A 10,883-nucleotide genomic window follows, 5' to 3' on the forward strand; every position below is an offset into this window, starting at 1 on the left:
AAAGCCCAGCACCCCTCACTGAGCCCGGGCCTGGAAGGAGAGGGGAGGAAGCGAGTTGGCGCCTTGAGCCGCCCCTTAGGGGAAATGCGACGACCTCTGCCAATGGGGTGAAAAAGAGAAGATGGAAGGGTGCTGGTTCCATGAAGCTGGACTGGGGATTGCTCAGAGGCTGCGTGTTTTTAGAAACATCTAAAAAGACCAGGGGTCTCTGCAGCTCTAAGCCTTTCATGGATGCTAGAATACCCTATTCCTCTCTCTTCCTACGTTCTCCTATTTGAACCAAGCAAGCACAAGCATATACAGGTAGTCCTCGACTTAAAACCATTCATTTAGTGACCAAAGTTACAACAGTGCTGAAAAAAGTGACTTGCGACTGGTCCTCGCACTTATGACGGCTGCAGCATTCTGGGGTGACGTGATCGCCATTTGCAGCCTTCCAAGCCGGCTTCCAACAAGCAAAGTCAATGGGGGGAGCCGGATTTGCTTAACCACTGTGGCAAAAAAGGTGGTAAAATCGGGTGCGACTCACTTAACAACTGTCTCGCTTAGCAACGGAAGTTCCAGTCCTGATTGTAGTCGTACGTCAAGGACTGCCTGTACTTACCTAGCTGTCCCATTTGCACAGCATTTTCCAAAACATCCACAGGGCCTGCCCAGGAACGCGAGACCTGCCAACATCCCGAGCTGCTCATCAAATCCCAACACTCAGGGCAAGGATGGCTGTGTGTGTGTGTGCACGCGTGCCTGTGTATGTTCATTTTCTATTTCATGTAGGTAAAAAAGGGGGGGGGGGCTAATTCTTTTCGGCTCAATGAACTCGACTTGAAAGCACGTGGCCACAATCACCACGAAATGGGAAGGGCAGTTAGATGATGATTTTCAATGCTCGGAAGACGAGAAAAAGGTGGTTTGAAACAGACGCAGCCCTGCTGGGCTCCAAGAACCAATCTGACCACGTGCACAACCGCTGCCCTAAGGGACGAAGCCACCAAGTTAGACCTGAACGTGATTCTCCCCACCATGTGCTTTTATTAAAAAGGCAGCAGAGGCCAGTTTCCACCGTTCCCACCTACATCGTGCGGTGCAGAAGGCCGCCGCAACGCGCCGAGACTGCTCCGTTGCCTGCAGGACCCAAAGCCGTCCCCCGACACACAAACGGTACCGTTTATTGACCAGGAATGTCTAGGACGACACTTGTGACCAGCTGTTGGCTGAACGCTAGACAATGCTGGCAGAAATCCAGCGGTTTCACTCGTGCTTTAGCGGGACCGTTACCCCCGCCGCTTCGATCCCACCCTGTGCTCAGCAGTGCAAACGCATCTGTTAATCTCACGTTCTCACCACGTTCCTTGTGCCAGGAACTTCCGTTCCTTCATTTATTGAGTTTCTGCTGTCCTTAAACAAACCCAGCTTTTTCCTGTGAAGCCAGGGTGGGGGAAACAGCCTTTTATTTTCTTTTGCAGACATTTGGCAGCTCGTTCCGAGAGCTCCGTGCCAACTTGGAGAAAGGGGGCATCAGTACACAGATGGTGGGTGGGGGGTGGAATTCCAGAATTCCACGGGCCATCACAGAATCCCAAGGTGAGCTTCAGGCTGGGAGAGAACAGCCTAATTTCCCCCTAGGTGGACTTCAGGTTGGGACACACCAGAGAGAGAAAGCACAGGATTTTGTCTGCTGAGCCAATAAACAGGCCGCGTCCAATATATGGACGCTGTTTTCCTAAGGATTGCTGGGTAGGACAAAGATAGGTAGTCCTCAGCTTACGACCACAATGGGGACCAAAATTTTGGTCGCTAAATGATGCCATCTTTAAGTGAGGCATCACGTGACTGTGCCCGACTTCATGACCTTTTTAGCCATGGCTGTTAAGCGAATCACATGGCGGTTAAGTGAATCTGGCTTCCTCACTGATTTTGCTTATCGGAAGCTGGCTGGGAAGGTCAAAAATGGTGATCGCGTGACCCCGGGACACCGCAACGGTTGTAATAAATGCAGGTTGCCAAGCGCCTGAAGTCTGATCATGTGACTGCGGGGAAACGCCGCAACAGTCCTAAGTGTGAGGCCTGGTTGTAAATAGCTTTTTTTCAGTGCTGTCATAACTCTGGTCACTAAACATGGTCGTAAGTCGAGGACTGCCTGTACCTGCATTCAGACCACACACCAAGCCAAAACCAATCATACCCTCTTAGGGCAATGTCTGAACCCAGCACAAATTCTTTGTCCCCCTCCAACCCTCACCAAAAACACGGGTCTGTTTTGTCTACGGCCATTCGAGAAACAGCACCATTGCCGCAGACAAATCGGGGCAGGGCTGCAGGGTGGCAACACAGCTCCCCCACTTCCCGCAAGCTGGCTAGTGCTTGCTCCGCAAGTCCATCTTGCGGAGACAGAAGAAAAGGTGACAGAAGACACCGCCAAACGAGGACAGCTGGATCAGAGGCGTTTTACTCCACCGCCACCTTCCCCGGTGGCCACGACTCAAGATCCTCACAATGCCAACATCGATAGGAGGAGGCCAGGCCGGGTGCCAAGGCAGCTGGCCGAATAGGGTGATTGCCAGTTCCTGTGGCAATGACCAGAGAGATTGAGGCCGTGGATACTGGCTTTGCTTAAAAGAAAGAAGAGGAAAAAGGGCGTGGGGGGGCGGACAAGCATTTAAAAGAGAAGCACCGGGTGAAACCGTTGCAGCTGCGATTGAGAGGCGCTCTGGGGAAAGGAGCATGGTGCGGGGGTGGGGGTGGGGGCTGCCGCTGCTCTTTTTCAGCCCCACGGCCTGCTTTCCTGAGTCAGCAGCGGACAGGGGGTCTGGAAATCCCGGGTGAGGGACAGACCTGAATGGGGGAAGGCTGGTATCTGTTCTCAAACAACTGGGGGGAGGAAGGCGGTTGGTCTTGACTACTGAACAGGCAGCAGCGCCTGCTCAATTTAGGACCTGGACTGAGAGCGGTTCAGACATTATGGAGCCCCGTCCCCTCCTGTGCTCCCTTTTCGCCCCTCATGGCTGGAAGTGCTGGGATATTGGCAAGCTCTTGAACCCAGGGAGACGCCTATGCCTTGGATGGCTTGCCCCGTGGCTGGCTGGGGAATTCTGGGAGTTGAAGTCCACCCACCTTAAAGTGGCCAAGGCTGAGAAACACTGTGGCAGAAGATCAGCCTGGCAAGCTGCCACTTCACGGACAACTCTCGCAGGCGAGGGCCCGACGGGCCGAAAAGGACCGCTTCCATCCCGTCCTCTGCTTGCCTGGTTGTGACTTCCTCCCCCTTCCAGTCACGGGACAAATGTGGTCTGTGCTTTTTATTTGGCCCATCCACGATCCAACTGACAAACCCTTCCCCAGGTCCTTCCCCGGCCCGTCTGCCCGTCTCTCTCACCCGCACCCCTCCCCATGAGCCCCTCCTCCTGGAAGAGACGCATAGCTATAGTTCTTGCCGACGTTCGATCTTCAGCAGCTCGACTTCGAAAATTAACGTGGCGCCGCCTGGGAGTAGGGTGGGAAAAGAGAAAGAAAGGGGTGGGGGATAAGAGGGCAGAAATTGAAGATGCCACCCATTGGTAGGACCCTACAGGTAGTCCTTGCTTAATGACTACAATTGGGACCAGAATTTCGGTTGCTAAGTGAAGTGGCCATTAAGCGAATCTGACACGATTTCACCACCTTTTTTGCAGCTGTCGTTAAGCAACTCACTGTGTTAAATCAAGCCATGTGGCCGTTAAGTGAATCACACAGTTCCCCACTGATTTTGCCTGCCAGAAGCCAAAAATGCTGCAACGGTCATAAACATGAAGCCAGTTGCCAAGTACCCAAATTGTGATCACATGACCACAGGGACACTGCAACGGTCGTAAGTGTGAGGAGCGGTTGTAAGTTGTTTTTTCCAGCACCGCTGTTCAGTCCGAACTGTCACTAAGCAAATGGTTGTAAAGCGAGGACTACCTGTAGTTGACAACTGAAATTTGGTGCAGTGGCTAGGGTTTTTTTAATCCCCCTGGCCTGGCAGAAGATCAGGTTGTTAATTAAGTCAATAAAAACACGGGAAAGTTCAGTGGGGGGGAAACTGGGGTAAGGACGATACACAGCAACTTCTGCACTGCTTGGTCAACAGAGTTGGGATGCCCCATTCTGGGGCTGGGCCTGCCCCAGAGCAGGACCTTGAATGTGAGGAAGCGGAGGGCGAAGACAACATACCTGGGATCTTGGGCGGTGCCCCCCGATCTCCGTAACCTGTGAGCGGAAACAACGGAAGCCAAATCAACCAGAACTCAGATAATGCTAGGAAGTCACCCCGCTCCAGCTCCAGAAAATTGCACACGTGCAAACAGGCCAGAGGGGCAAAGCGTCAACGCCAGGGCACAGATGCCACCACTCTCTTCAGGGGCCCTGTGCCAACCCAGCGGTGTCACTGCCCTGGTTATGCTCTTGTCCCTCACCCAGCTCAGACGGAATGACTAGCTTCCTCTTCTCACCCTCACACATCCTGAAACGGCAAAAGAAAAAGAACGCTTCAGCGTCACAGATCTTGAGGACTAGAACGTTATCTGCCGCTATTTCAACTTGCACCAGTAGGCCCCCGCCGTCCCACCCGGACCGTTCCAACCCCAGGCAGCTGGAAATCCAAAATATAAAAACCGTGAAGGCTAAAAACGTACTCATTAAAGATAGATCTCCTGCGGGCAGCAGCAGACTTGGATTACGCCCGCCTCCCTGCCAAAGGTGCCTCGGACGCATCAGAGAGACGGGGAAGTGCCGAGTCACAGAACGCTCTGTTCTTTATTAAAATATGCAAGCTAAAAGCGAGTTCCGCAAGAGTCCCAGGAGAAAAGGCTCAGGGCAAGCCCAATACCTTCTGGAGGAGAGCCACACATCTGAAACGTGGCATCAACCCACACCACCTTGGAAATTAAAACTTTCGGGGAAAATGGCTCAGAATTCCTATTACTGTGAAACTGTTTGTGCGGGGTTGGGGGGGGTGCTAAGGCCAGGAGAAGGTGTTTCACATTCACATCATGGATCAGCCTTCCCCAGAAGCTAGGTTCGGGCCAACGCTGCTAACTTTCCGAAAACAGGTTAGGACAGAGAACTTCCAAACAGCTTTTTAAACCCCTTAGGAGAACACCATCCGAAAACTAATGTTGCTCCGCTTACGTTGCTGACTGTTGATTTTAACTACCGGGCTACATTTTTATGTACTGAGTGTAGCCTGGGTGGGTTATGCTTCTATAGCATACACTACAGTTTTATTGGGGCAGTTTAAAACTTTCATACATCAGTAAGTGAATATGGTGAAAGGTGAAAGGTCCCCTGTGCCAGCACCGAGTCATGCCTGACACTTTGGGGGGACGCCATTTTCACGACGTTTTCTTGGCAGACTATAGCAGGGTGGTTTGCCATTGCCTTCCCCAGTCGTCACCTTCCCCAGCGAGCTGGGTGCTCATTTTACTGACCTCGGAAGGATGGAAGGCTGAGTCGACCTGAGCCGGCTACCCGAGAGAGAATCCAGCTTCCGCTGGGATTGAACTCGGGTCGTGGGGAGAGTTTCGGTTGCAGTACTGCCACCTACTAGTCTGCGCCACACGAGGCTCTTAAGTGAATATACATATATTAAAATATTTGACCCTGCTCTTCCAGCACAGGCACTCCAAATCCACGCCAACCCCCGTTCCTCCTTAGAAGCCAGCCTTTACCCAAGCAGGCCCTGATCCCAGCCTTTGATGACTTGTCCAGTGCCCAAGGAGAAGATGAAAGGCTGATCGCGAGGCAAGCTGCTATCAAACTCCGTCCCGTCTTCCAGTTTTCCCTGGGAAGGCACAGAAGTGAAAATTAAATGCAACGTGAGCAAGACATGACTCCACCGTTGACATCCGGTTCTTGGCATCCAAAACTGAACACCTGCATCTAGACATGTTCTTTTCTCTTCTAGATCAGGGTTTCTCAACCAGGCTTCCATGGAACTCTCGGGTTCCGCAAGAGGTCACTAGGGGTTCCCTGGGAGATCACGATTTATTTAAAAAATTATTTCAAATTCGGGCAACTCCACATTAAAGAGGTATGTTTCATTCTTTATTTTCAGTTTAAGAACGCTGTTAATGCATATATACAGGCCTACCCATGAAATGAATATAATAATTTTGTCACTTCTGGCCTGTATTCGAGCCTGGATGTACAGGGGTTCCCCGAGGCCTGGAAAATATTTCAAGGGTTCCTCAAAAGGTTGAGAAAGGCTGATCTACGGTAACCACCGCCCCATAGTGCATCAGGAAAACGTAAGAGCTTTTTTTCTGCTATAGGATGAACCTCCAACAGTGCACCAAGTCTTTGTGAAATACGGCAGAATGGTAGAGCTTATTTATTTATACAGTAAAGAAACAAACACACTTTGCTGGGTGACCTCAGAGTACTGCTATTACAAGAGGGAGAAAAATAAACTTTTCGTCCCACGCACTACTTCATAAACAGGGACCGTGTCACTATTCTGGATTTCCCTCCTACCAAATCAGCAGTCCTTTTTTTGCCACAAGGAGCTGAGGGACGTTCCCACGTTCCTAGCTACCAGATTCGTCCCCTTCATCATGAGCGAGGCCTGACTCATAAAGGAAGGAATCAAGCAGGGCGGAGAGAGGTGTGCCTAGAAGCCAAAGGGTTCACGGCTCCTGAAGTCAAGGAGAAGCCCAACAAGGAATGGGATTTTGACCTCCTCATTCTCCGTAGCTGGCAAGGGAGTCCACAAATTGCACAGGAAATAGGAGCCTTCCGTGGTCAGCCGTTCACGCTCTGCCTAATGCTGCCATCACCAAGCCCTGAAAATGCTTGTGTGAGTCAGCAAGGGTGCGTAGCTGAAAGACAGATGAGTTGTGCATTTGCTGGGAGGGCAATTAAGAATCATGCTTGCAGTAAAAGCGGCTTTTCGAGTCATTTTGGCCTCCAGGGAAATTCCTGGTGAACTCTCCAAAGCCAGACAAACCGCCGAGCGACAGCAGGAGTAAAGATCAACGCCATCAAGAAGGCGACACCCAGTGAAATGTGGAGTTGTCGGTTTTGCACTCTTTTCTCTCTCTTTTAGGAAGGGTACCCAATCTCAAACTTCAGCCATTCAGAGTTTTGGATTTTGCAGGAAAGAAAACCCCAAACTCAACTGGCCAGCCAGTATACTTGCACCGTCACGCAGACTCGTCGTTTAATTCAATAAGACACAATTGACTGGGGTTGCAGAACAGCACTGAGGCACGCAGAGGGTCCAGGGGCTGCTTACAGATCAGAAGCATCCCTTGTGTAGAACCCCAAAATGGGTGGGACCAGAAATTTGGCCCTCTTTTGCATCTGAGGGGGTTGGGAGGATTTTAAGGGGTAAGCATTCCTGAACCCCCTCCTCAAATAGGCCCTGCCTTCCCCTCCCACTCCTAGAACACGGCCTTCAACATGCCATACGAAGCCTTATCCGGCCCTCAAGCCAACAGGAACTGCTCATCCCTGGCAAAAATCCTAGTTTATAAACTACAAGAGTTGGGCTTAGGCTAAACCAGTGTTTCTCGAACTCAGCACCTTTAACATGAGTTGAAGTCCACACACACATCTTAAAGGTGCCAAGTTTGAAAAACAGAGTCCTAAACAAAAGCATCACATCGCAGTTAAATGTGATGCATCCCACACACATGCCTGGATGTCTATTTTGGCTACTGTTTACAAGGATTTTTAAATTTTGCTCTGGCTTCTAAGGCCGCCTTGAATATTTGAAAACAGCTTGCCCCCTTCTACCTCCTATTCGAAAGTCCTGAAGGCTCTGGCTATTAGTTCTCTTCCGCTTCCCCTTCACAGCACTCACCACGTAATGCATATGGAGCACGTCGCCCTTGCGGGACTTGATGGGACAGTTGTCCACTCGCTTTTTGACCCCAATCTGGAGTTTCCGTTTACCTTCCGTGCTCAGCACCGGTGAACACAGTGCCCACAGCGCCAGGGTGAGCAGCGCCGCCCCCAGGCTCGTCTGCATTGCTGAAGCCCCTGTGGAAGCCAGAATTGATTAGGGGAGCGGCATGCTCAGAAATCACAAATTCACGTGGGATGGCTTGACAGCATGCAGAGAGGGGCTTCTGCGGGGAACATGGAAGGAGATCAACCCGTCTATAAAATCCGTATTATGCCAACTGGGACAGGGGCCCTACTCCAGGTGTGAAGAATCTGCAGCCCTTGACATGTGGCTCGCAACGTTACGGCGATTCCCAGAATCCATTGCCATAGCCAGAGGGGCTAGGCTCCAGTTCAGGGACATCTGGAAGACCACCAGTTGTCCACCCTGCTCTGTTCCCTAACTCCTCTCTATACCGCGCTTATTTATTTATTTATTTAATCAGCTTTTTGCTGACTGTAGTAAAAACTATCTATATCGTTTGAACTATCTCAGCTGACCCTGGGTGGCTTACGTTAAAAACAACCCATCACAAAATCCCCAATAAGAGGGCATGAACTGCCCGTACTTTTTAAAAAAAGACCTGATAACGTAAGAGAAATAAAGAAAGCCATTCCCCATTCCGCAGGGAAGCAGATCTCTTTGCAAAGGCAGTTGGTGGAATGGATATATAGGAATGCTCTGTTCCTTGGTGGGCCAGCACCAGGTCATTCTTTTAATCCAGATCCACAGGGAATATTTCTATTCTTACACGTCATGTCCAGTCACCTAGAGGCATTGAGGTGAGATTTGTGATGGCAAGTGGTACGTGTGGGCTCTGGCTGGGGAATCCTGAGAGTTGAAGTCCACACATCTTAAAGTTGCCAAGCTTGAGAAACACTGCTATACAGCCACGTGACAAGGACTTATCTGTAGCATTTCTCTGTAGTTCCCATCTGAATTTCAAACAAGGACCCCAAAAAGAATACCCAGAAACCCGGGTGCACCGACTCTTAAAAAAGTAATGGGGCAGTATATCCCCTATCCTGAACTACCCAGTTTGCAGACATCTGGTACTGGAAGCTAAATTCAGATTCCAGATTCATGCCAACCTAGGTTACTGGAGGGGCTCCAACAGGGGTAAAAAGTTGGAGGTTCAATAGATAGCAGAATGGAGAATGGAGCTGGCTTGAGATCTGGGATAGCTAAGGTCTCCTCAGAGGAGACCGACAGATATGACAGCAGTTTCACGTAGGTGGCCGAAGCAGCAATGAGGAGGAATGCAGCCAAGCCCGGGCATGCTCCCTCCCGCTTTTACCCGCCTCACCCATGTGCACCCCAGAGTCGTTCATGCAGGGTTTCTTGGTACTCAAGATGTATGTGTTTGGAGCTGCATGCCCGCCCCGGGTCCTAACTTGGCATGCAACAGCAAGCAGCCCCCCCACTTCTCCAGAGCCTCCGGACTTACCCATGCGGCTAGGGCGAGTAGGGCTCTGCTCCCTCCCCCTGGTAGCAGCCGCCACCGCCGCCGTCCAGACTCTCAAGGAATTGCCACCCCAGGAGTAGGCTCAGCAGTTCCTTTGCTCCGGCCACCCTCCCTCTTGACACAATCTCCCCCTGCTTATCTCTAACCCAGTGTTTCTCAGCCTTGACCCTTTTGAGCTGGGTGGACTTCAACTCCCAGAATTCCCTAGGCCAGGGAATTCTGGGAGTTGAAGTCCACCCAGCTTAAAAGGGTCAAGGCTGAGAAACACTGCTCTAACCCCTTCTTGCAAATGAGCCTAGCCTGTCCTCCCCACCCCTCCCAGTCTGCAGTATCTCCCTCCCCCAACCCACTCCCTCCCCAGCAACCACATGCTTCTTAAGAGACCCCATACCCTCCCTCGCCTTGCCCTCCCTTCCTCGGGCCCTCCTTCCGGAAGGTCCAAACCCTCGCCTCTTTCACCGCTTCCTCCTCACTACAGTTGGTCACCTTGGCCCAGACCCACATGATGCCGGTCCCCGAGGGATTCCTCACCTTGTGGACCCAGACGTCCCCAGACCCCCCTCCAGCAGGGACGGGCTTCTCCCTGGGGATCCACACCTGGTTGAGCTCGGCCCCGCTTCCTCTGGGAACGGCCCCCTCTTTCAGCCAAGGCAGCCCCATCCTCTCGGGGGCCCTGGCCGGCTTGCGGGGTACCCAGATTTGCCCCGGGCCCTCCACAGGGTCCTGGCACCACTCCTTCCGGAGCCAAGCGGCGGGGCCTCTCCCGGAGTCCCGCGCGGGCCCCGCGTGGCCGGGGAGGCCCCCCGAGAGGCTGCGGCTGACCCCCAGGGCCAGCACCCCCCTGCTCTCCTCCAACCTCTCCCGGGGACCCCCGGCTCCCAGCTCCCACGCCTTGCGAGGGGCCGGCCGGGCCCCCCCTGCTTTGGGCTGGCCCTCCTTGGGGGCTCCGGCCCCGCAGCCTTCGCAAAGGCCCCCCGGCCAGGAGGCCCGCTTGTCCTGCCCCGCCTTGCCCTGGCTGCTGCCAGGGGCCCCAGCGCCAGCCCCGGCGGAGGCGGCCCCCCACGGGCCCTCGCTGCCCGGGAGCGCCCCGCTGCTCGCCCCTGCCTCGGCCGCCTCCCCGGCCGCCCCGGGCCGGCCCTCCTCGGGGGCCACGCTCCCGGGGGCCCCCCCGCCCGGGGCCCAGGACACCTGGGTCGCCGCGTCCCTGAGCTGCAGCCTCCTCAGCCCCAGGGCCGCTCCCAGCCCGGAGAAGCGCCTCCCCGGCGCCTCCGTCGCGGGGCCCCCCGCCGCTCCCGCGCCGCCTCCCTGAGGCTGCCCCCGCTCCGAGCCCCCGGGCTGCCGCAGCTCCCGCTGCCCCCCGGCCGGCTCCAGGCTCCTCGGCGCCCCGCGCCCGGGTCCCCCCCTTTCCTCGGGACCCCCCATTCCCCCCTCTCACCTCTCCTTTCCTCAACGGATACCACCCACCCCTCTTCGCATGCGCCCTCCTCGGCCCCGGCGGCTCCCGGGCGGAAGAAG

General features: G+C 53.8%; 1 protein-coding gene across 1 annotated transcript; it reads right to left on the reverse strand.

Annotated features, from left to right (window-relative positions):
* Nucleotides 1-3,283: 3,283 nt before the first annotated feature.
* On the reverse strand, nt 3,284-10,883 carry FKBP2 (FKBP prolyl isomerase 2). The gene is made up of 6 exons (XM_063317092.1): nt 10,804-10,883; nt 7,820-7,998; nt 5,685-5,797; nt 4,431-4,477; nt 4,189-4,224; nt 3,284-3,480 (listed from the first exon to the last, which is right to left on the reverse strand). The coding sequence occupies exons 2-6, from the start codon at nt 7,985-7,987 to the stop codon at nt 3,419-3,421; spliced, it is 426 nt and encodes a 141-aa protein (XP_063173162.1). The 5' UTR covers nt 7,988-7,998; nt 10,804-10,883; the 3' UTR covers nt 3,284-3,418.

This window comes from Candoia aspera, chromosome 17 (assembly GCF_035149785.1).
Source record: "Candoia aspera isolate rCanAsp1 chromosome 17, rCanAsp1.hap2, whole genome shotgun sequence".
Classification (NCBI taxonomy): domain Eukaryota; kingdom Metazoa; phylum Chordata; class Lepidosauria; order Squamata; family Boidae; genus Candoia; species Candoia aspera.

Coding starts and splice junctions, on each gene's coding strand:
- FKBP2 (XM_063317092.1), bottom strand. CDS start 7,987: ATGCAGACGAGCCTGGGGGCGGCGCTGCTCACCCTGGCGCTGTGGGCA. Junction 5,798..7,819: donor TGCTCCATATGCATTACGTG/GTGAGTGCTGTG, acceptor GTGCCTTCCCAG/GGAAAACTGGAAGACGGGAC. Junction 3,481..4,188: donor GGCACCGCCCAAGATCCCAG/GTATGTTGTCTT, acceptor CCCTACTCCCAG/GCGGCGCCACGTTAATTTTC.